The 26861-nt window shown below is 39.0% G+C and overlaps 1 protein-coding gene across 7 annotated transcripts in view; it reads right to left on the reverse strand.

Moving 5' to 3' along the window:
- Positions 1–12196: 12196 nt before the first annotated feature.
- Positions 12197–26861, reverse strand: part of LOC106061589 (transcription factor Sox-2-like) — a 232945-nt gene continuing 218280 nt past the window's right edge. For 4 of the 7 annotated variants that reach the window (XM_056012131.1, XM_056012137.1, XM_056012134.1 and 1 more), the window contains one exon: positions 12197–18365. In XM_056012131.1, the coding sequence (XP_055868106.1) occupies positions 17161–18365 (1205 nt within the window). In that variant the 3' untranslated portion in view covers positions 12197–17160. Of the gene's footprint in view, positions 18868–26861 lie in introns of all 7 variants that reach the window. The other 3 variants (XM_056012136.1, XM_056012133.1, XM_056012132.1) reach the window with 1 other exon arrangement.

Here is a 26861-nt window from a genome sequence, read left to right on the forward strand (position 1 = left end):
TAAGATCTTCTTTTCTATCTTATAGATTACAAACGTTACTTCAAAAGACAAGATAACTACATTCTACTCATTTCATTACTCATGCATGTTAATCAGTGACTTAAACTCTGCTAAGTCTGGCTGATTCAGGCAACCCATCCCATGCTGTAACAGCATTAGGGAGGGAAGAAGGAGCTTTTTTTTTTTTTTTACGAATTTTGAGGAATTGACAACTGGACATAGATGTTGAAATGGTGACCAGAGGACAAGGATACTTGCTGGACAGCGTACTGAGTTGACCTCAATGTCAATCTACTAATTTTGACACGTTCTGAAAGGTAACACTCAGAGATGACCAACAACACACTTAACAACACACACAGTAATGAGTGCGTGCTGACACACTCAGCTTCCCGCATTGAAGCCGTCACAACTTAACGAGGCAGTGTGACAGAAGGAGAAAATTGACATTGTCACTGCATCACTCAGTGTGAAGGGAGCGCATCGAGGTGCTGAATCATTTACCTACGAACTAAACACCTCCCTTGTTAGTGTTGACAATGGGAGGGCTATTTATGTAAACACTTACTTTGGCCAACCATCAACAATACACGGACCTGAACGGGATAGAAGGAGAAAAAAGAATAAAAAATGAAATAATTGTTTTGCGTTCGGTGGTCCGTTAATACCGCGAGGGTTAATCAGTGCGCTGGAGGGTGAACTGCGTCACCTCTCGTCTTGGGACCATCACAGAACAGGGAACTCAGGAACCCGCATCCACTCGCTTCGTCACGATAGATGCCTCCAAGTACAAAGATGTTACGGAACAGAGCTATATGAGTAGTCTGTGTTTATGTTTGATTCTATAGCTAGACATAAACACATTCAACATTAATTTATCAACAAACACTACAAACTTATAAATATACCCTAAATCCGTAAACATAAATATATAAATAAATACAAACACAATCAAATCCCTAAATAGAATCCAAACATTTGATTTAAAATTTTCACATGTAGATTATAAATATATTTAATGTGAATGCATATTTTGTTTTTCTTTAGTTGTCTTGTTTTCTTTGGTGTAATGCACAAATTGTAAGACAAATTTACATATGGATAATAAAGATTATTATTATTATATTTAAAGTATTTTATTTGCAATTATAAAGTATATAAACACCATAAACTTAAATATCCATCCATCCATCCCAGCGGCGCTACAGCCCATGGAGGACTCTGGCCTGCTTCAACACATCCTTCCATTCAGATGTCTCCTGGGCCTTTCGTCTCCACGCCCTAACCCCAAGCTGCTTCAGATCTGCTTCCACATCATCAATCCAAAACTTAAATATACACATATTTATAAACACTGTATACAAATAAATACAAAATTTTAATCATTATAGACAGTGATATATTGTTGTTAGCATCCTTCAACAGTAATACGACCCTGGCTCATTTCGTAAAGCATCTTTCATATAACTGCAGGTTTCCATTCTGGAGAGACTCTCCCGTCCATATGTACCGCAGGTTAAGGTGTATTCGTTTTGGTGGTAGAGGGACCAGATATCTTACATAGATATATCGATATTAACAAACAACTTATCACTTCTTCGTGATGGAGGCTGACTATGTCCTAAACACCTTTAGTAAAATCACTAAATTTAGAAAGCCTTCAGGACAGAAGACTTAAAAGTAAAGTAGCAATTATACATAAAACACTGAACCATAATCTTCAAATACAAAAACAAAATTTAATAAAATACTCTGAAAGACACAAAGATAAAAGTACATTTCTCGTCCCATATGCTAGGACAAATTTGTACAAATACTCCTTCTTCCCTTGTGCTATTAGAGCATGGAATGGGTTGCCTGAGCTAGCAAGGAAAACCAGTGACTTGGCAGAATTTAAGTCATTGGTTAATATGCATGACTGAATGCATGACGCGTAGGACGTAATCATCTTCTTTTTTGAAGTAACGTCTGTATTTTATAAGATAAGATAAGATAAACAAACTCTTATGTCACAGTGCAGGACGGGGACACTGTTTCATTGGTTTATATCATGAAAGGCTCGGGCCTAGAATTCTACTCACCTTGTCTCGGCTGCGGGGATGAAGAGTCTCATATTCTTTTCGACCACACCAGACTCGCCAGATTCCTTCTTGGCAGAAGTGGGATGCCATACGTTCATAATAACATTGGTGTCATATGTGCATTACGCACAACAGCAGAATTTCTTTCCAGGGCTTTTGTAAGAGAGGATTTGAGCCGAGATCATCGGGACTACAGTCCAGAGCGCTTAGAACATGACTAGGCAGCCATCTTAGGTTCTGGTGCAACCAAACGCCTATGGAGTTCTCTTTTGTTTGTAACCTCAGACCTATATATATATATATATTATATCTAGACGGGAAATGAAGATCTTTTAATACTACAAAAAAATTCTTGAAAAACTTTTTTTAAAAAAAGGTGAAACAAGGCGTCGTTTTGTAAAGTAATTATAAGAAGCAAAGCTTTTTTTTTTCAACCCTAACCTATGTAACATATAATTTAATGTTTAGATCTAGATCTAGTAATTAAACATCGAAAATAATAATTTTTAGATACATGAAAAAAAAATCAATCTATTTAAATGTATATAAAATGAGCGAAGGAAAGCGCTTTCAAGGTGGGCAAAGAAAGCGCTTCAGGGACACCCTCAAAGCTTCTCTGAAGGCGTTCAGCATAGACCCAGGCACCTGGGAGACAGAGGCACATGCCAGAGCATCATGGCGTCGCGCTGTGAAAACTGGCGCACAGGTTGCTGAGGAAAAAAGAACAACGCTGGCAGAAGAAAAACGCCAGAAAAGAAAAGCAAGGCCCACGACACTAGCTCCAGCTGGAATAACCTGCCCAGTGTGCGGCCGAACATTCCGGGCTCAAATAGGTCTCACCAGCCACCTGAGGAGGCATAAACCCCCAGTGCAAAGCCCTCAGCCCCCTGGATGACAAAGTGGTCATCATCGAACCACGATGGACGAACTATATATATATAATGACTAAAATCAATAGACGTGAATTATTTCTATCTAGGATCTCGAAACATTATCTTAATGGAAACTAACAGGAAACAGGAACAAACGCATTTACTTTCCCCAATTAATGTCAGGCACTCCATTATAGTTCGGTAAAATCAGGGGCGTCCTAAGAAAATTCCAAAATTCAAAATTCCAGTCTTCATCGAGATTCGGTGAAGCTTTGGTGTGTGCATATGGAATTGTTTGGAGGTGGGTGTCAAAAAGGAATGAAATAAATTATTTCATGAAATCTAACATTTTTTAAAGATTAACATTGTCACCAAAATTAAAACAGTTTTCATTCATCAGAAAAGATGAAATGATGTCATTACGAACATGCTGAGGTTCTACAAAATCACTAATAATTGACAATAGAATGCCGGTCAAGCTATTTGCCGCTTCAAATCTTACAATATTGTACGCCCGCCCACTCTAGTTTTTCACAAATTGAACTTAATGAGTCCATATACATTTGTTTTAGTCCTAAGTGACACGTCAAAATGTCACATTTCTGTGTCCCAGAGTTGTGACTAAATTAAAAAAAAAAATACACAACAAAGTATCTAAACAGAGCGCTTCTAAAAATAAGCTAAAGCCTCTACTCTCTAATCCGATGCACCGAAATGTTCACACGTTCAAGGAAAAAAAAAAGTGATGTGCTACTCTCTAACACAGATATTTACCTCCTCGGAGAAGCCAAGATGGCGACTGTTTCTCTTTCGCGGTCACTTCATTGTGTGTGTGCACGCGTGCACGTAGAGACAAATACAGTAGCACAGTATTACATACAAACAGACACACAGCAATCTTAACATCTTATTTGTTTTTGAGGAGGGGTGGGGGGGGGGGGATTAGACCCCATTGCAAAGACTTGTCAGAATATGGTCGTTTTCAGCAAACCTTAAGTATCCAAAAATGTATTTCTCAGGTTGAAAGTGTTTTGAGATTGCACCCTTAGTATCTGTATGTTATTATGAGTTGAATTTATCCATCGAGAAACCTTTTTAAAATTAGACCTTGCTCAGGTCTTGCTGGGTATGTCGCATAGAGAATGTCTAAGAATTCTTTACCTATCCCTTAGTCTTTTGGACCGTTGGGGCACCAAGCAAGACTCGTAGACCGCTTTCTCCATTCCTCCCTGTCTTTGGCCTTAGTTAATCCTCTTTCAATGGCAGGCCCGTCCATTCTTTTATGTTGTCCTCCCATCGCTTTCTCTGTCTGCCTCTTCTTCTTTTACCCGGTACTGTCCCTGAAGGAAGGTCATTGCGAGTCCCGAAGATCTTGTAATATAGCCATAGATTTAAAACTTGCGTTTTTTACTATAGTTAGCAGGTCATCATGAAGTCCGATCGCTGCAGTAACCCTGTCTCTAATCTCTTGGTTTGTGATGCGGTCTTTAAATGTGATACCTAGGATCCTTCTTTAGCATCTCAATTCCGTTGCTAGGATCCTCCTCTTTAGCTCTGCAGTCAGCGTCCAAGACTCACAAGCATATATACAAATGTGGCCATGACCAGGGAGCGCATCAGTCTGTTTTTTTGTGCTGATTTTACTACGCCAAAACTTAAAATTTGTCTAAGAATGGAATTGCAAAATCAGCGCATCCGTATAAAGCAGTGATTCCCAAAGTGATCTATATAGACCCCCAGGGGTCTACGAAAACTTCCAAGGGGTCTACGAAAGTGAAAAAGTAAATTGGGGGTCTATGAGATGTCCATGGGGGTCTATGACTTTAATTTTCACACCCCATTAATGTAACTATTTTAAACACTTATAAATGATTTGTACCTTAGATATAATTATTCATCATTGCATTATAAATTCAAAAGTAAAATAGTTGTATTTAATTACACTACTAATCTAAATAGTTAATTTTGTCTACATGTAACTAATATTTAACTAAAAGAAATCTTGATTTTAAAGCGTTGATTATTTATTTCCTTGTTAAATAAGCGGTTGTCTATAATAAGAACCTGTATATGAAATCAATTAAACTTGAGCATTATTTGAGACGGTGCCACCCTGATAAAAAGATAAAAGTGAGAAAAAAATGTCAGAATAGATCCACAAAATCTTCCTTCAACATCATATAGAAAATATAGCCAAATATGAAAAAACATTATAGATAAAACATTGATTTTTACCAGTCCCTGAAGTAGTTTTAAAAACTGTTTTACACAAACCTACATCTGATATTATGAAACGAATTTCTTTAAGCAACACTACAGTTCAAGGGCACATCGGTGGGATGAGCAGTAAAGCTGTAAACTACCTAATGGTCTTCAGCTCCATAATTTTCCCCAGGGCTGACCCACGAAACCTTTCCCGTGTTTGGGTGTATAGCTGCAAAGCAGCAGAGGTTTGAATTCTATTTTCCTTCTGCTAGGTGGGCTGCAAGCCAAGGCTAATGAGTTCCTCCTGCCCGAAGCTTACTGGTTTAGGCACCAGCAACTCACCTTTGCCTCTTCTCCTGTTGGCGAAAACAACTCCTCAGGACCAATATTTGAGCCAAACGTGAAAGCTCAAGAAATACGGCTCTTTGCGAAAACTTGTACAATAATACATGAGGCAAATTAATTAATTTGTACACTGCAGTTAGAAATTAATTTTAAAAAATTAGTTTATGAATGTGCAAAAATGCAATAATAAGTTAAGCAGGGGGTCTACCGAAAATCAGAAAACATGGCAAGGGGTCTACGAGACAAAAAAGTTTGGGAACCACTGGTATAAAGCAAAACATATGAAGCAGGAGACTCAGAGGCAGACCACGAATAATATGGATCGATATTGTACTTTAAGTACTTAGTCATATGTTCTTATGCTAATCACTACTGTTGGTTTTATGTCGGGCACATGCACTGCTCTAAGTATCACAGTCATATGTCAGTGATGTATAGTTCGCTAAGCACCACTGCCAATCATATGGCAGTGACATTTCGTTATGTACTGCTGTAATACTGTTCTCAGTATAGCGGACACTACTGGTGTAATACTGCTTTCAGTAGAGCGGACACTACTGGTGTAATACTGCTCTTGGTATAGCGGACACTACTGGTGTAATACTGCTTTCAGTAGAGCGGACACTACTGGTGTAATACTGCTCTTGGTATAGCGGACACTACTAGTGTAATACTTCTCTCAGTATAGAGGACACTGCTGGTGTAATACTGCTTTCAGTAGAGCGGACACTACTGGTGTAATACTGCTCTTGGTATAGCGGACACTACTAGTGTAATACTTCTCTCAGTATAGAGGACACTGCTGGTGTAATACTGCTTTCAGTAGAGCGGACACTACTGGTGTAATACTGCTCTTGGTATAGCGGACACTACTAGTGTAATACTTCTCTCAGTATAGAGGACACTGCTGGTGTAATACTCGAAGTGGTTTACTGTACTGCTCATTTTATTCCACGAGACGCCCCAAACTGCCCCCTCCCCCGTAACACACGCGGTCTATGTATCTATCCCCCCGGAGACGTGCCAGCTACTCACATATCGGTCCACACACGTGCATATTTTCTATTACATTTGGTTCAACCTTTTTTAACTCAAACAAATTCAGAACAAATCTCTGCCCCGCTCTCATCGCCCCCCCCCCCCACCCCCACAGAACACCCACCCCTTACCCTAAGGCCTCAGTTCGACGCCGATGACATTATCATCACGTCAAAACTAAACTTAGAAGATACACACAACTCACGAGGTAGGGGGGCCCACTCTCAAGGATGGGCCCCCCCCCCAACTGTCCACACAACACGCGCGTGCCTCCGTCAAGACCTGGACAAACAGGCCGAAACACGGTAGGCACACAGTACAGACCTGTTAGGTAAACTAAGAAAACAAGGGCAGAGAATCACCAGGTACATACAATATGAAGGGGAAGTAATCCGTTCCCATCTCTTGAATAAAGAAAGACAACAGAGTCTTGATTTCATCTAACAAGGGAGATAATATGAGATAAGAAAACGTCTGTTGAGATAAAGAATCTATCAATTCTATCAATATGTTTAGATTGTCAATCTGTTCCATTCTATAAGTTGAGACAGCCCTACAAGTGAAAGTGTTTTAAGGTAAGAGACAGTTGAAAACAGTGGAATATCAAATAAAGCACTTACAGTTAATAAATAACATATAACACAATCTTCGGGGCTCGCAAAGACCTTCCTTCAGAGAACAATATCAGGAAAAAGAAGAAGAGGCAGACAGAGTCAGCGATGGGAGGACAACCAATAAGAGTAGACAGGCCTGAGATTGAAAGAGATTCTGAGGCAAAAGAACAAGAGGAATGGAGAAAGACGGTTGACGAATATTGCATGGTGCCCCAATGGTCCAACAGACTAAGGGATAAGGTAAAGGTAACTTTAATAGAAACTATAAAATATATGTATTTTTTTAAGATCTTAAAAATTGGAGACGACCAACCTAAACAGAACTACACTACCCATAGAAAAACTATTCTACAGAAGGATTATAAGGCACCAACCAAAAAGGCCGAAGGACAAATGAGGAGATTCGAAACAGGATCTTAAGAGCTATTGAGACCCTCATTAACCTGCTGACCATTGTCAAAAAAAAACGCATCTTTATGGTCATATTAAAAGGTCCTCAGTGCTCGCAAAGACCTTCCTTCATGGAACAGTAACCTGCTGACCATTGTCAAAAAAACGCATCTTTATGGTCATATTAAAAGGTCCTCAGTGCTCGCAAAGACCTTCCTTCATGGAACAGTAACCTGCTGACCATTGTAAAAAAAAAAACGCATCTTTATGGTCATATTAAAAGGTCCTCAGTGATAGCAAAGACCTTCCTTCAGGGAACAGTAACCCGCTGACCATTGTCAAAAACAAAAACACATCTTCATGGTCATATTAAAAGGTCCTCAGTACTCGCAAAGACCTTACTTCAGACCTTCCTTCAGGAACAGTACCAGAAAAAAAAAGAATAAAATGACAGAAAGCGATGGGACGACAACATTACAGAACATCATTTAAAAAAAATGGTAGACATTGCAAAATTGCAAAAAACAGGAATGGAAAAAGGCGGTCGACAGATCATGTGTAGTGCCCCAAGAGTTCAACACACTAAGAGATAGACGACGGTTAAGTTGGAAACTTAGAGAAAATGACCTTTCTCCATCGACCTTAAAATCTACTATTAGGCGAATTGCGTTGTTCCGATAACTTAAATATATAGCACTGGATGAGTGATCGTGTGTGGTCAGTGTGTGGTCACTGTATTATATTTTGAGATTGGATGAAAAGAAATGCATAGGTCTTAACTCCTTAACTAAGCTCAGAACGATGTCACCCCAGCAAAACAGCCCCCTCCCCTAATTCTCCTAGCTTCGCGGAGTAGTTTGGTCCAAAGTAAGAGTAAATAGACCAGATACAATAGAACTTTTGGAATGGAAAGGTCTCTGGAGATTCTGGCAATTAAAAAAAAATGCTTATTAAATTAAAGCATTAGTTGACATAGTGTTTAAGCATGGGTTGTAACTTGTTTTTTTTTTTATTTAGCCTGGGGGGGGGGGGGAGGTACTGTTTCCTGTCATCTACAGAGATCGGGTAACAAACAAAAAAAAAATCCTACGCCGAACTGGGACTCGGCCATTTAATGAGGTTGTGACCTAGCGTCCCGTGAGGTTTGAGGGTCATGTCCAACGACAGAATAAATCACGCGTACCAATAGCTGCAGTGACGTGGGTGCCAGCACGAGGAAAGCGCAGACAAGGACTTGGCGTCACATCTTCATGGAAGACCTCAGAGTAGTGGCTGGGAAGAGTCTGCAGAAGTCTGCCAGTGACAGATCTCTAAGGAGAGAGCTTGCCGCCCCATGGGCCAAACGGCACAGGAGGATATAAGTCTAAGGAGGGTTAACGTTTTGTCCCGATTTTGAGCTTCAGAAATGCATTTCTAGGGTGTCTACAGCGCAACATCCTGCGGGGTGTGTTTTTTTTAGAAAATAAATATATAAAAATCAGACCCGCTATTCACTGCTATTTATTGACTGAGCCCAGCGACTGGCAAGATACAAAATCAATATGTGAAAGGGGTTCAAATTCAAAGCCCCTCGGCTACGCTCCTGAAATTTGCTTTTTTTTTTTCGTTTTTCAGACTGCTTCTTGAATCTTCGTAAATTTACTTTACGAATGGAGCCCAGAGACTGGTAGGAAAATAGGTCAATGTGTGAATACTTTATTTACAGGCGAGGAGGAAGAAGTTGACTATGTACTTATACTTGATAGCATTTTACTGAATCTGTTTCCAATTTCTTTCTATTTGCGACTATTAGGGCAATAGGGGAAAACAATTAACAGCAACATAGGTACCAGGTAGATATTATCTAAATGGAAACAAAGAAACTGTACTCACGTCTGTACTAGGGCTGGAGCAGAGGCTGTTTGAGACCTACCATCAGAAGCATGTTATAGGTAATGGTGCGCTTAAAACCATGACCTCGTAGCCCTAGACCGCAACATGTGGAGAAAGATGATGACCAAGTAAGCCACGGACAGCGAAAAAGCATGGGCCTCAGTTCTGAAAGAAAAGCATGCCAAACGAAAAATGTCTGGTTCCTCTACCTCCAAAATGAATGTCACCTTAACCTGCAATATATGTAGACATGAGGGTCTCTCGAAAACAGGGCTCCACAGTCACATGAACGAGATGAACCATAGTCGTTCTTCGAGATGAACCATAGTCATTCTACGAGATGAACCGTAGTCTTTCTACGAGATGAGCCATAGTCATTCTACGAGATGAACCATAGTCATTCTACGAGATCAACCATAGTCTTTCTACGAGATGAGCCATAGTCATTCTACGAGATGAACCATAGTCTTTCTACGAGATGAATCATAGTCTTTCTACGAGATGAGCCATAGTCATTCTACGAGATGAACCATAGTCATTCTACGAGATGAACCATAGTCTTTCTACGAGATGAGCCATAGTCATTCTATGAGATGAACCATAGTCTTTGTATGAGATGAACCATAGTCTTTCTATGAGATGAACCATAGTCTTTCTATGAGATGAACCATAGTCTTTCTATGAGATGAACCATAGTCTTTCTACGAGATGAACCATAGTCTTTCTTCGAGATGAACCATAGTCTTTCTACGAGATGAACCATAGTCTTTCTACAAGATGAACCATAGTCTTTCTTCGAGATGAACCATAGTCTTTCTACGAGATGAACCATAGTCATTCTACGACAAATGGGTGACCATCAGATCAAAAACGATTAATTGATACTATTACTTAGCTAATGGTGATGACTAATTCGTACGTCCTAATCTAATGTCGTAAACGATTCATGTGTGTCCTTATACCAAATGGGATGTTGAAACATTGTGCAATCTAGAAACATATGGACTTGTACTTTACACTGTCCTTATCATATCATCAAATTGATAAGTTTCTCATTACTAGAAATAGGTAATTAATAGTATTAAACGTTTGATTTCTTGGTCCAGACAAAATAGAAATTCGGGGATGTGCGTGACGTTATCTCGGTGGCGTAGCTCGGAATTTGGGGGGCCCCGGTGGGAAGGCTTGGCCTTTTTAGGGGCCCCTGTATTTTGATATTCGACATTATGTCATGAAATAATGTAATTCATAATTATACAAGTCTAAATTCAAATTGGTACATTATTGAATAAACATAATCAAAAATAATCATTCAGACTCTTTAAATGAATAATTCCGTCGTTTACTGGCGAGATAATGCATCTATAACATTATCTAGAGCAGTGATGCCCAACATTACTCATCCTGCGGGCCATTTTAACTTCCAGCATTCGTGTCGCGGGCCACATCAACAAAAAGATACAGCAAGATACAGAAATGAAATGTAATTCACCTGAAACTAATAGAAAGTAGAAACGTGCGTGGCTAGTGCCCGAAGTTAAACACTATTTTATTCGCTACTGAAATCATGAATGCCGTTAAAATGCTGTTCAGCCACACTTTTAAGGAACAATTACTTGTTGGCTTTGTATAATGTTTCGCAAACAAGTAAAGGACGGTAGGACCTCACACTTTTCCTTGTAGATTCTATATTCAGAGTCCCATCTCATAAACGCACAAATGTTAAAGGTCATGGTACAAACCCGTTAGATAACAAATTACAGCATTAACGTAGAGGTAAAAATACATTTTTTCAACCACTTAATTTTATACACCGACGTTTCGGCGGGCCGGATGAAACCATGTCGCGGGCCGGATCTGGCCCGCGGGCCGTATTTTGGGCATCACTGATCTAGATCAATGCTGTCTAGTATTTTTGACACCACGTGAATAGCAAAATTACATGGCAGTGGTGTAATATTTAATATTTCCTGTAAGAGAAACATTATGACTTTCAATTGGGCCCCGCCCCCCTAAAGTGGGATCCCGGGAGGGACTTTCGAATTCTGACCCCCTTCATGCCCCACCCTAGCCACACCACTGCTTTCATCTCCCAAGTTCTTAATTTTACAATTTATGACACTAACGATTATTGTTTAGATATTTATGTCTAGTTTGTATGACAAATGACAATGGAGATATTAATTTTTATTTTGCGAGGGGAGTGTCTGGTCCAAGTAGACCTACTCCAAGTCTTTGAAGTCATTTCTAGCTAGCTCACTACCTAACTAAAATAGGTCAAGAATGATTTTTTTTCGTGTTGCCAATTTATCCAATTTTGTAAGAAGAATTATATCTTTTTTTTTTTAGTCTCTCTTTGTTACATGTACCGTGTTATTAATTTTGAATGTATGGATAAGGTTAATAATTATGATTTAAAAAAATATAAGTGTACTCTAAATGAATATATGGAGATGCTGTAGCTGAGTGGTAAAGCACTTGGAACTTGGAACCAGAAAACCCTGTTTGAATCCTGGTGAAGACTCTAGGTAGACCACTTTGGAGGCCAATTTTGAGTTTGTGTTTCGACACAAACAGTCAGAAGAGAGAAACAGAGAAAAAGAGATGAAAGAGAGAAACAGCGAGAAAAAGACAGAAAAGAGATACAGAGAGAAAGAGACAGAAGAAACAGAGAAAGAGAGAGAAACAAACAAAAAAAAAACATTAGATAAAAAGAATCATGTTTTGACAACAAAGATAAAAATAGATAACTAAAAAAAAAAAAAAAAGAATGCAGTCCTAGTTTTAAAAGATTTTATTACCAAATAAAAATTAACAAAAGAAAAAAAAAACAATGTCTCTTCAGTCAGAGTGAGATAAGTTTATAAACATTTTCTTCAAACTTACTACAAGCATTGAGTCCTTGCAAAACACACCACCGCGATCACGCACACACACGCGCGCACACACACACACTTGTAGCTTAAACTCGCTTTATGGCAGCATATCAGATCCATCTCCAAAAAAAAAAAAAAGACACACAGAATGTGTCTCCAAAGACACACAGAATGTGCTTTTGTTCTCTCTCTCTCTCTCTCTCTCTGTCTTTTCCGCATTCTCTCTCGCCCAGCCCGTCTTACAAATATAGTAAGTCATCTATTATGCAAACATTGTTATACTTTATATAAAACAAAAAGTTCTATCTGAAATTCAGCATTCATTTAACACATACCGATACATCGTCACTCCGTTAAAACCAAAGATCATACAAGTCTACATCAAAACCCTAATCACTCCATTATTAAACATAGTTTATCATGTGTATACAAAGTATGGAGTACAGTCAGCAAGGTCTATGGATATCAGTTTTTGTATTAAAAAAAAAAAATTCGTCAAAAGCTCATCTCAGGTCAGGAGTTATGTGTTCCGACACCCCATGTCGTAATGGTCATCTATTATGCCTTTGCAATCACATAATTCAGTTTGAGAGAAAGGAGCAGGGGGGGGGGGTCCATATTTACAGTGGGGAGGACAAACAAAATATACTTGCAAATTAAAAACAATAAAAAGAAATCAATAAAATGCTTGTAGATAAATGGCTGCGTCATTTCTACATTGGAGTCGTCTCTCTTCTTATTTTCTCCTCGCGGATGGAAGAGCCAGCCATTTCTCCACGCGAGATCGGGTCAGGTTTGAGTCTTTCGTTTGGCGGGAATTTGATATCGATACTGATTTTTTTTCCTAATCAATCTGATCGATTAGAACTACAATTAAAGTTTTGAAAAAAAAATTGTTAAAGTTTGATATATGAGATAAGACACTCGAGCAACAAAGTAGAAGGACCCCCCCCCCCCTTTTTTTTTGTTTTCAAAAAAAAAAAAGTTGCACCAATGTATTTCCGAAACAAACATTCCGATACTTCAGATGAAAAGAAAATTAGTCTTGGGGGCGGATATACACTAGACTTGGTAATCGAATACAGTCAAAGAGGGAATGCATTATCAATTCTAAAGATTACAAGATCAAATGTGAAGAGAAGCGACCTACGTGTTTAGAGGGGGGGAGGGGGGATGGAGCGAATAGTTATTTCTATCACACCTGTGTCCGCATTTTATTCTTCTATATCCCATTTCTATTGCCGGTAGAGGGGGGGGGGGGAAGGCACTGGAATGATTGATGTATTAATTATCATAGATGTGTATGATCGTGCGCGTATGCGCGGTGCTTTTATTTTTCATATCCTGTCTTTTTTTTTTTTTTTTTGGGTTGTTGTTTTTCTAATTTAAGAACACACCAGAAGAAATACAACTGCACGCCACAAGTCAGGGCGTCTCAGCAGACGTTAGCGCACCCGAGTTGTCCAAGGAACATGTTTTTTTTTTTTTTTGTACAAGTGTGTCAGGGTCCTCTTAAACTTGTCTACCTGAGTCACGTGATGGCCCTCTTCCTTACGCTACCCCCCGCACCAGCCAACTTTTTATTGTGAGTTTAAACTCACGGACAGGAAAAAAAAATTATACAGCTCCGGAGGGGAGGGACGGGGCGCTGAAAAACAAAATATGATCGGGATAGGACAGAAACGACGGGGTGATCGGGGGGGGGGGGCGAGGATTGGGGCCCCCTGGTGTGAAGGTGGGGGGGGGGGGCGGGGAACGAATTGCTGGTGCAGCATGGAGGCCTCCAATAAATAAACTCTGGAATGCAACTTAGGCAAAGTCTATTTTTAGAACAGCTCCTTGCCAACTAAACATTGATTGAAGTCAAATCTGAAGCTTTTGGGGATGTTTCCTATGCTTGAAAAGCGAACAGCCCTCCCCCCCTCCCACTAGATGTTACCCGAGTGAATATGATTAAAGCGTAAATAATGAATTGACAAAACTAAACTTTATTTATGTCGAGATATCTAAATGTTAAAATCATAAATATATTGTTTGTTTTTTTCCTAGTGCAGGCATAAATATTTTCCCGCCAAACGAATATAGTCAAAATGTCTTTCTGTGGTCTTCAAACCCGGGGAGACCTCTGAGACAAATGTCGAACCAAAAATAAAAAATAAGGAATGTGTCATTAACCGAAACAAAACATTAACCATAGTACAAAAACACAGTATGGAATGCTGGGATATCAAACATTGTTCCGCTAAGAAATACTGTACAAAAATCTTGCTGCTCTAACTAGCTATATAAATTAATTATAAATATAAATAAATCATATATAAATATATAAATGATCGTCAGTTACAGTCAAAACGATTTTAAAAAAATTACAGAAATCACTTTTGGAATGTCTAATTCAATCGTGGTAACCAAAGAGGCTAATGATTTGTGCCAACAAGAAAATGTCTATCAGTTGAGCTTTTTTTAAAAATATATATTGTTATGAGTTTGCCATGCGCACCGCCATCCAAGATAGTGCAGAAAGAAGGTGCCGCACTATCTGTGACTAAAAAAGTCGGATGTTGACATGAGGAGAAAAACGATTTCCGCCCAAGAAGAGCGCCAATATGGAGATGCTGTACTCAGAGGCAGATGCCCCTTTGTGTTTGTCATGTCTCTATGTAAATAAACGTCTATGTCCTAGTTGAGTTGCCTCCCTTAAGTTATTACACTATATACAACCACCCAGCACCTAAATCCAACCAACCAGCTTTAAGACGCAACCATCCTGTACTTTGATACAAGCAAACATCGGTTATACTATATTTAATAGGTCTACAACTCTTTTGAGGAATGAGGGGGGGGGGGATTGTGTGTTGTTTTTTTTAAGTTGATGAAAAATTTGCACTCTGTTGGTAGGAAACAAAATTAAAACAATTAAAGATCATTTTATGATATCAATGGAGTCTCAAAGCTAAACATTGGCGAAGAAAATCTTCGAGTGTGTACTACACATTGTCTAGCGTGCTAGCATTTAAGTGTGTTCGTTCAATGCTAATGCTGTCCAGTCCACTAGTCACGTGAGATAACGTCATAGGCTTGGGGTTCTGACAAGTGGTCTTTTCTTTATCTTAATGATCATGTGATACAATGAAGATCACATGATATAACCAACCAACCGTAGATCGTTCAGAATTTTAATTTATAAATTAAAGCGCAGAAAAGGTTGTACTATATTTTCGTAAACAAGGGAAGGGGAGAAAATTATAAAAATAAACTAAACTTTGCCTATAGCTTTTTGTGTAGAGTGTTTTTCCGTTGTGAGGACACGCCACTGGCGGCATGGAAATATTAAACTGATCTGGTCAAAAGAAGAAGAGGAGAAAGAGGGGTCCTTTTAGGAAAAAAAAATGGACATCAATTGACCACAAGTAACAGGCGCGTGTATCCGACTGTCCAGTTAAGTCAAAACAAAATTTCCCTAGCTGTAACAGGAGTTTGGACACACGGCTGACCCGTGGTCAGTTAATAAAGCTATTTAATACGATAGTGGCTGCTGTTGTTCGAGTCAGTAGATTTTATTATATATATATAACGTTCGATGCTGCAATTTAGGATGTCTGGTCAGTTGGACTTCGACAAGGCGCCTGGTCATTTCCTGATATTCTCTAGGTCATCTGGTCAGTTGAAACTTTTGAATATCTCCCACAGTTGCTCGCGTACACACTATCTATTAAGTGTGTTAATCCGAGGGATAGAGAAAAAAAAAAAACTTGGGGGGGTGGGAGGGGAGGAAGGGGGTAAAATAAGACTACCTTGAGCTTTCCAAAACTTAAAAGCAACTTGCCTTTGAGACCTAACCAAAAATGAAGCCATTTACACATTTCTTGTTATATACAAATCTAAAGCAAGAATGATAACTCTAACTGTTACAAATGCAGTTGAAAAAAATAAACTTCAACACAATTCATAAGAGACAAAAACCTACTGAACAATGTTGTAAATCATTCTCCTCAAATATTTAATTTCTTTTCTATAAACACATGACTACTACACATTTATGAATAAAATCAATGTCTCAATAATTAATTATTTATAATATGAGTTCATTACTTAGAATTCGATAGATACTTATGTTTCATGTACAATATTATATACTTTCATTACCTAATCGTAGAAGTGGCTTTGTTCAATGTGTTTTTAATTCTGATAAAACTTTACACACAAATAATTATTAAAATTTCTTCCCTGATACAATCTATACGAAAATTTAAAAAAAAATTAAATTGTCATACAAAAATTAAAATTTACAAACTTAGATTTAAAAAAAAATGAACAAAAAAAAAAATAAATCAAATAATTTACGTAAGACGCCCAAGTTCAGATTTATCAGTCGAGGTCTTCACTCTAGCATCTATAATGTCTGTAGAGTATACCCAATACACACATATAATGAACTGATCAATTTGAGTTCTTTCAAGCCCTTTTATACAAAAAAACGCATCTTACTATAAGCAGAGTAATCCATCAGATTCAAGTGTCGCTCAACCGTCTTGTGATGTCATATCCAATTTCTAAGAATTTCTTTTGTTAATCGGGAAAAACCGGAACTATTTTTACATTTAAACATTTCATTAACAGAGGGAAGGAAAAAAAAAATGATTCGCGCACAGAAATAATTTGATTTAAACTTCTTTTTTTCTGGACATGCTATGTACAATCTCTGGTTGGACGTTCAGAGGCGTCGATCGAGATGTAGTTATTCCCAAGAAATTCTTAGCTGACTTTTCTAATGATGTAATCGACTGTTATACTTCACTTCATTGATCAAGTTATTTAAAAAAAAAAAAAAAAAGGAAAGTGGTCTTCATGGCAGTGAGGGGGGTATTTACATATGTGACAGTGGCACAGTGCTGTCCGAAGGACTGGACAAGTGATGACCATTCATGCTATATTGCATCTGCTGCAGCCGTTGTTGAGCAGCAGCGAAGGCGACCGAGTGTTGGTCATTACCGAGGCCATGATCGGACTGTCCAGGTAGGTACATAGATATAAACTCACGTATCTCACTGCCCGTCTGAGAGGCGGAGGGCGTGGGATACGGCGACTTGCTGGAGCCTGTGTGAGCAGGGGCGGCGCCCTGTCCCTGTGTCGGGGTCACGGACTCCCGCTTAATGCCCGGGGTGCTAGAGTGACCCTGAGGGGTAGGGGACATGTTGTGAGCGGCGTAAGGGGTCATCTGGGCCATGGTCATGTTGTAGCTGTTGGCTCCGTTCATGTAGCTCCCACTGGTCACTTGTCCTTGCATAGCCTGGTTAAACCCAGAGTAGTAGCCAGCGGGTGAGAGTCCTGACAAGTGCCCAGCCATTTGCTGATAGGCGTTGGGATCGCCCATCATGTGCGGGTAACTGTTGGCCATGTAAGAGTTCATGTGTGGAGGGTACATACCGGTGGGGTCTCGGCCCACCTGGGCCATGGCAGGGTTGGGCATGCCAGGTATGGCGTACTTGTCTTTCTTCATCAGCGTCTTCGTCTTCCTTCTGGGGCGGTATTTGTAGTCGGGATGCTCTTTCATGTGGATGGCACGGAGACGCTTGGCCTCGTCGATGAAGGGTCGTTTCTCCGACTCGCTCAGCAGCTTCCACTCGGCTCCGAGACGTTTGCTAATCTCAGAATTGTGCATCTTGGGATTCTCCTGCGCCATCTTTCGCCTCTGGCCCCGGGACCAGACCATGAAGGCATTCATGGGCCGCTTGACCCGGCTCGGGTCCATGTTGTTCTTGGAGTTGGCCGAGTTGTTGTTGTTGTTGGTAGGACTCCCGCCGTTAGGAGCCCCGCTCTGGCCATGGTTGGTCTGCGGAAGCTCGGTGTGACCGCCCGAGCCGGGCCTGGGGGACGTCTGCTGCTGGTGCATCGAGTGGTGCGACTGGTGCAGCTGCTGGGTGCCGGGCCCAGGCGGGAGCTGGGTCTGCGGCGGAGGCTGATGAAGTATCGGGGGCTTCAGGTCCTGCTCCATCATCATCATTTTGGAGCGGTATGAGTCCCGCGGGTCGAACGTTGGGTAGAAAATTTTGAGGCCGTAAGGGGACACAACTACAAAGAAAAAAAATGAAAAGAATACTTTTGAGATAATAGTTTTGGCTGTGTTAACTGTTAGTAGCCTCCCCTTCTTTTAATGTTGGTTAGTAACAAATGCAGCAAGAAGAAGAAGAAGAATGACGTAACTGGTTGTACTCTCTAACACTTCTGGCACAGTCAGTACACGTCCTAACTGGCAGACGTGAAGATATTAAGCCAATAGCCGAAGAAATCTGGAATCTTGCAGATAATTAGTTATATCCATGAGGAAACATTGTTAATCAAACTTTGAAACTCTTAGAATTTTCAACGATATTATAAACGAATGTTGGTATTAGTGGTTTAAAAATGTAGCTCTTTTAAAACGAAAGCAGATTAGCAAAGGCGTAGCCTCCAGCATCTGTAATGAGGACAGAAATTTGATGAGGATTTATGTGCTGTATAAAGTGTCATGTAAAAAAAGTATCACTAGATCAATCAATGCATGCGTCAGTCGCCGTACTCTGGAGTCATTGATCTGCAAGAAAGAAATAAAATACAGTAATGAGATGTATTTACAAAACACATTGTACTGATACAACAGAAATAAATTATTTAAATTATCAGCATTCAAAATGTGTATATCAACTGCAGAAATACTTATCCTTTTAATTAAAACTGTTAACTTATGATGAGATTGGGTGGTTGTCTGGCTTCATGGTATACGTTTTGGGATGCCGTCAAGATGGCCCCGAGTTCAAACCCTGTCTTCTATCCACCCTGCCAGTCTAGAGATGTTTCCTAGAATGTGATCATCATCATTTCTGAATAAGTCAAATGTCAAATGACGCTCTTAACAAATCGTCTGCCATTTTGGGGGAAAGTGTTTTAAGAAGGACTACTAAAAATAGCGCGCACAAGGTAAAGAAGTTGATAAACGTGCTGGTAGTCTTTTACTTTTAGATCCACTGACAGTTCCACTGGCAGATCCACTGACAGATCCACTGGCAGATTCACTGACAGATCCACTGACAGATCCACTGGCAGATCCACTCATGGATCAAGATAGATCCACTTACCAACTCATAAATGATAAGCCCACCGATGAGCTCAATGATATAAACACTGATAGACTGATTGATAGCACCACAGTGGCTGTCACTGATAAGCTCACTGATTGACTCACAGATAGACCACAGTGGCTGTCACTGATAAGCTCACTGATTGACTCACAGATAGACCACAGTGGCTGTCACTGATAAGCTCACTGATTGACTCACAGATAGACCACAGTGGCTCTCACTGATAAGCTCGCTGATTGACTCACAGGTAGACCACAGTGGCTGTCACTGATAAGCTCACTGATCGACTCACTGATAGACCGCAGTGAGTTTCACTGATAAGCCCGCTGATTAACTGACTAATAGACCGCAGAGACTGTCTCAGATAGACAAGTCCACCGACGGACAGACTATGTGACCACTGATAAGCTAAAAATACACTGTGTCATGTCCGACTAGCTTATAATCCCAACGGCTAGGCCTGGGGGTTTGATCCCGAGGTTACAAACATATGAAACATTTACAAGTTACATTTTTTTTTTTAGGTTTGAAGAAAAGAAATAAAAACAGAATATAAACGTATGTATCTTTCCGCCATTGCATCATGGGATACCATCCTTCCATATAATTTGTTACAGAGACAACGGCAGGAAAAGATATTTTTTAATATATAATAAATTGACAAAGGTCCAGGTAATTTAAAGCTAACGCAAATGTTAGATGTATATCTAATTAACATTAAAGTTATTAATAATTTTAGTTTAAAAAAAGACAGAAATCTTAAAGATTATCAAGTAAAGAAAATTCTAAAACTGTGAAATTTAAAAGAAAAAACAAATGACAAAATTGTTAGAAATAGAGTAACAGATTCATAAATCACCATTTGCTACATAAACTAATCTAAGACAAATATGCATATGATAAGGTCAATTTAAAATGCCAAAAAATTCTAACCTATATCTATCTATTATTTAAACGGGTCATCTAATTATCTAATATGCTGAAGATAAGTGTAGATAAAAATTGAAACATCATCTTTAAAAAAAAATGATATAAGCATGATCATTCTTCTTTTCTGAGTAAGGTCTGTATTTTATAAGATAAGATAAACAAACTGGATATCAAATGAAAGAGTATAAGCTGTCGTCCATTGCGGACTTGATCTCATAATAACTTTGGTGTAATGTGAATGGATGGATGATTGATAGACCATCAATGGCAGTTCTGTGACTTGACAAAAAACTGACATGACACTGACATTGGTGACAGTGGAAATATCAAAGCTATGAAGTCAGATGATGACATTTATTATTTATAGGCGGATCTCTATCGTCAGTCACGCGAGAAAGTTGTCCTTCATGGGCGTCACACTGGGCCATCTGAGGAGCAAGTTGTATTCAGTTTGCTGGTTTATGGGAAAAGGTGGGGGGGCTTGGGTATAAAAGTGTGTGTATTGGGGGGGGGGGGGATGGAAAAGTTCGTTGAATTAGAGAGTATTGGGATAATCTTTAATCCAATCGTTAGGGATTAGTATTATTAATAATGTGTATTATATTCGTGTTCTTACTATCTTGTGGATGGATTTTCGACTAATGACCTATTGGTTACAACTAGTGAAAGTAAAGTAGCCCTTTCAGGCCTTGTGATCCATATAACATATTCTGTTACTTTGACCAGCGGTTAACAAGGGTGCCATGTGTCCGGCACAACCAGCAACGGCCTATACTTTCCCCCAACTAAAGTCAGAAACCCATTAGAGCTGGGCGGACCCGGGAGCGTCCTAAAAATAAAATTCCGAAATATAAAATCCCATTAATCACGGAGATTCGAACTCGGAAGCCAAGCGCTGTACCTCTCAACCACCCCCCCCCCCATTTGTTTGACAATGTTTATTGCAATTCGTTATGTGACACATTGAAGCTGGGATTGACAGAATGATGTACACAAAACTCACAGAGTAGACATCTTGATGTTATTTGATGTGATGATGTAAACATCTTGATGTTATTTGATGTGATGATGTAGACATCTTGATGTTCTTTGATGTGATGATGTAGACATCTTGATGTTCTTTGATGTGATGATGTAGACATCCTTGATGTTCTTTGATGTGATGATGTAGACATCTTGATGTTCTTTGATGTGATGAAGGGAAATTAACCCGTGAATGACTGATGACAGTTTAGATTGTTCCTATTGACTAAACCATGCTGTATTATGTTGGTCAGAGGTACCCAACTTTTTTTAGACCTGGGGACCAAATTAACTTCATTCAAGCGTGTCACGGGCGGATGATGACCGCAATAGACCGTCGTGTCGAATCGTTCTCCTGATGCTCTGTGGTCCGAATTTCCTGCTGGACGGATATCACCGCGTTACGGGTAGGATACGGCCCTATTGCCGCAGTGTGAGCCTCACTGGTGTAAATAATCCTTTGCTATATGCGTGCGTAAATAGATTGTTTGACTTTATTAGTTTATATTTATGTTAGTTTGGAGGGGCCCTGACCTGTTTTAAAACATCTTTCTATTCAGACAACCCCAGTGCTTTTTGTTTCTATGTCCAAACTCAATAAGCCATTGCATTTGTGGTCTGTCCTTGAGGCGCCTGCCATTTGGTAAAATATGTAGGTCACAGCTGGGGCTGCGTATCCACGGGAAATACCGCATTCCTCACTAATCTTCGGACTCAGAAGACAAGCCTTATTATTATTTGTATTATTGTTATTTTGTTTAAAGCTATGTCATACAGTATTCTATTAATTTTAGAAGTAATGAACAACCAACAGGAGCAAGCTGCCAGCAGCCACGGCGCAATTTTATTACAAGTTAAAACTGATGCTTAACTGAAAACCAAGAGTCATTACATTATGAGTACATACATTTGTTGATTATTTATTAACTAGACCCAGGTCGGTGTAGGTCTGATAATCTTGTCCCCAGGAATAAAACAACACAGAAACCAACACGTCGAAACAAGGGCATGGGCGTGTCAATGATATCGCTCGAGAATATCTAGATCTAGCGTGACTAAATTATACAATTAACAGGGGAAAATATAATGGCCTGTAATAAGCAATGTACTCAGGATAAACGCCTTAAGGCAACGCAAGTTTGCGGTAAATGAAAACCGGAACAAGAACTACATACTGCCGCCAAGAGAAAGACTATTGACAAAAAACAAGCAAAATATAAAAGAACTAAAAAGAAAAAAAAAAGACTTATCCCCAAGAGGAAGAACTCCACATTTATAGCTATATCAATCAATAATGCAGAAGTTATTTCCTTTCTCGATGTCAAAACAAAATAATTGACTAATTAGTTTTTTTAAAAAAAAAAAATGAGTCATGTTTTGTTAGCTACAATAAATAATTGTTTGAAGGTTTCAACTTGATCCGAAAAAATGGGTGTGGGAGAAATAAGGTGTTCAATTTGTTTACCAGACAAACAGAGTTGGTGAAAAAGTTATAAACAAAAACTTTATGCTGTAAATATTTTTTGTTATTTTAATGCGAACTCTTGTGCACTCGAATAGAATACCAACATTTGTATTATATACATTCTTCAATTAATATTACTTTAATACAGTCATATTGGAAGTCTCGAGAGAGGATGTAATCTAAGTTTCATTACAAATCTGAAATATATTCACTTCTATTAACTCTAAAAAATGCGTTTACAACTTCAAATATCGAGGTTTCCTTGTTCAAGGAATTAAACTATTCTAAAGGAATGCGCTTGGAAAAAAAAACATATTTGTCGATAAAAGTAACATTTTACTAACAGCTGGTCAAGATCACTACCCCCCCCCCCCCATGAACACGCACTGCAATGTCCAGTTCTGTTAGTTTATTAAACAATTCTATTTCTCTATATTTATTTATGACCAAGTCTTAAGAGGGCGATGGTTGTTTTAAACCGAATATATTCTAACTAAATGGCTTTTTTGTCGACTGCACATCTAGCTCTTCAACAGCCAACAAGTTGCAAGATGCTAACACCTGGGGAAATTCGTGTGCTAACGGCGCCCCAAAGAAATTGGAATTTGGCGCCCTTTCATGGAGGTGGGATATGCACAAGAACCAACAAAAAGCAATACGTAAAGGGCGCCTCAACATCTGGTCAGTACCATCAACTGGTCTCTATTATAATAGATCCCACAACTACTTCGGGTCTCATTTAATGTGTTCTCGTGATCTAATTACAGACACCATTACACACAACATACTATCAGTTTAAACCAGACACACACACACACACAGACATGCACCATTTCGTCTCTGAATCGTGCACTAAAAATTAATCGTATGCATTTAAAGAACACCAAACAACCTGCATTAATTGATCGCGTAAACCCACTTACTCAGGAATTAACTGGATAGCCGACATTCTGCTGCAAAATGCAGTGAACTTCGTTCACTATAGCAAATAATGCTATGCTTCAAGAATGCACCACAGTCAGCATCACAGTCAATACCACAGTCAGTACCACATGTGGTCACTGTGTTCGCGGGCAGCTACTAAAGTCTGTGTGACGTAGGCTTGTCTTGGCACGAGAGGGAAATATGACGCGACCATCAATAATAAGCCTTTGTGTGTAGGTCAGTGAAGTGTCTGAACGCGGTAACTGGACTGGAAAATATGAACTCTTCAATCAAACGGATTATAAATTAGAGACTAGTAACCATTAACCATTAACCATGCAACATGCAGCAATTTGAATGAGAAACTGTTTTCACACACTTCAATGTATAACTTTGGTAGTCTGGTGGTGAGATCAATGTTTGCTCACTGAATGACATTTTAGGCAGATAGCTAGACAGATAGCTAGACAGATAGCCAGACAGACAGACAGACAGACAGATAGATAGATAGATAGATAGATAGATAGATAGATAGATAGATAGATAGATAGATAGATAGATAGATAGATAGATAGATAGATAGATAGATAGATGATACAAGATCTAACGAAACCGAACTTAAATGCTATTTTCTCCCTTAATTAACAACGGGGATATGACTGATGTGTAGTCAATGATATAATAGTGTGTAGTCATTGATATAGTGTGTAACCCAGTGTAACCAATGACATAATGGTGTAGTCAATGAAATGTATTTTAGTCTGTAGTCAAAGACCTGCTTGCGTGTAGCCACGTGAGAATGTCAATACAAAAGTATCAGGTATCCAAGGAACACAGCAATCAACGCGTCCCTCTTTTTCCCTCCCCCAACACATTGAAACATGAGATCCGCCTCTGTTAGTGTAATTCAATATGAGAAAATTATCCAAGCGAAAAATATTGTTTTTGGAGGGCTCCGCGGGTGTGCGCGGGAGTGCGCGCGCATGGAATACACAATTCTGAAAATCGGGTCGATGCCGTGTTGACTTTTAATGGGCCCGACCTGGGAGTTTTTTTTTTAGGAAACCCTGAAGTTAAACAGTGCTGCCTTGCGCGAATATGTGCCAATGTCAGTGTATGACAGCGCGTATGTGTGTCATGACAGATTAACTCGTGTCACACAATGATGTATATTTATGACAAGTCAAACAATATTGTGGGCTATGCTTTCTTTATCTACTTTCAAATGTCACAAATCGAGCATTGGACGAACGTGTCACGTGGTTTAGACTTATGATAAAGTCTACTCTATGACGTCACGCCTACGGTCCCGAAGACTGTCGATTAGAAAATAGGTCTTCATCAGTGATACTCTTTAAAAATTTCTAATTACATAATATTATTCAAAATTGAAATGTCGTAACCAGCTAAGATTAACACAAAAAATATTATGACTTCTGAACACCACATTTCGGCACGCACACAATGCCGTGGTTACAAGAAAAAAAAGGAGAAGGAAAGGGGGGGGGGGATAACTTTCTAGATGCTTCCAATAGTTCACATAATTACATGGGTGTGTTGTGGGCTTCATTTCTAACAAGTCCAAGTTAAACGTCCCACGGTGCGTGAGCCAGCAGTTAGCAGTGAGTCCGTATTCATAAGTAAAATTAACATCGCTTTATTATAGAAATCAGGCAAGGGCGGCCCTAGGCATAGGCAAAGGAGGGAGCTGCCCAGGGCCTCCATTTGGTCGGGGCCACGCTCAGGACTAAAAACATTTAGAGAAAAAAATTGCGAATCTTGGATTAGATCCTAAACATAGTTAGAGCCATATGACTGGTATAACTCGTTCTCTGATACGGAAATTGCGACGTATGAATTTCAGTTATTTGTCAATTTAGATATAGACTAGCAATTGTATTGTTTCCTGTGTCCTCTCCTTATTATTTAATATGGGCCCACCAAATTTACTTCGCATAGAGTCCCAATTTTCCAAAGCCGGCCCTGCATCGGGCTAGTTCTTTGAATATGCCGAGCCGATAGTCAAAACTGTTTTATTTCTATTTCCGTTGTAGTCATTCTACTAAATGAGATTTTAAAAAGCTTTAAAAGAGCTTTAAAAGAGCTGTATTACAATAAAATGGTTGCGATTTCGTTGTAAGTGTTACATCTTACAACATGCGTACCGTGCCTCTCAATACTGCAAGACTTATCCCCTAGTCTTATGGAACCGAATCCTTGCAGCTTCATAATAAATTGTGGGCAAACGTTTAGAAAGGCCGGATAGTGTGGTCTCATGGTGTTATGTTGTGTTTATGTGTTTCTATGGTGACAGAACAGGTTGGCAATTGGTTGTGAATGATACAAGATAAACGAAACTGTCGTCAGACTGAAAAGACGTGTTATTGTATGATTTAGAATAGCATTTTATATTATTACTTAAATCTACTGAAACTTATTGCATTGCATCTCAGTCTGAATTTGTTTACATTGTAATAAAAGTTATATATATATATATATATATATATATATATATAGTTTTGCTCACAAATAAGTTACTCAAGTTATTTGAAGTTTTATGAGATAAGCAGCGGTTTAGTTGTCTACCAGCGGTTTAGTTGTCTACCAGCGGTATGGTGCTGCAAGTCAACGACCATCAACAACATATTGTTGTCAGAACAACACAAGGGTCGGATTTAACTCGCGGGTCGTAGATTTTTTTTTTTTTTTTTTTTAGTGCGCTTGGAGACGGTTAGGATGAATGTATTGAAATAAAGATAATTAGGTAAAAGTGTAAAAAAGATAATAATAACTTCACTCTGGAGTGTTCAACTAATAATAACATCGATGTAATTGCCTTTAGCGTAAATGACAATTATCACACCAACAGTATAAGAGCTGCACTAGCGATTAAATGTTAATGAAATCAAATGTAAATTTCGAAATAGACAGTCTGCACTTTAGGCTTGATTATATCTAATTTATTCTTGTTTTTTTTTTATTTCGTTCTATTTTAATTCTTTTACTCATTTGCATAAAACAGATTCAAGGGAAATGATGTAATATTATGTTACAGAACCTATTAATTAATAAAACCATGAATTAAAACGGTGATTAGTGATTCCATTC

This window comes from Biomphalaria glabrata, chromosome 15 (assembly GCF_947242115.1).
Source record: "Biomphalaria glabrata chromosome 15, xgBioGlab47.1, whole genome shotgun sequence".
NCBI lineage: Eukaryota > Metazoa > Mollusca > Gastropoda > Planorbidae > Biomphalaria > Biomphalaria glabrata.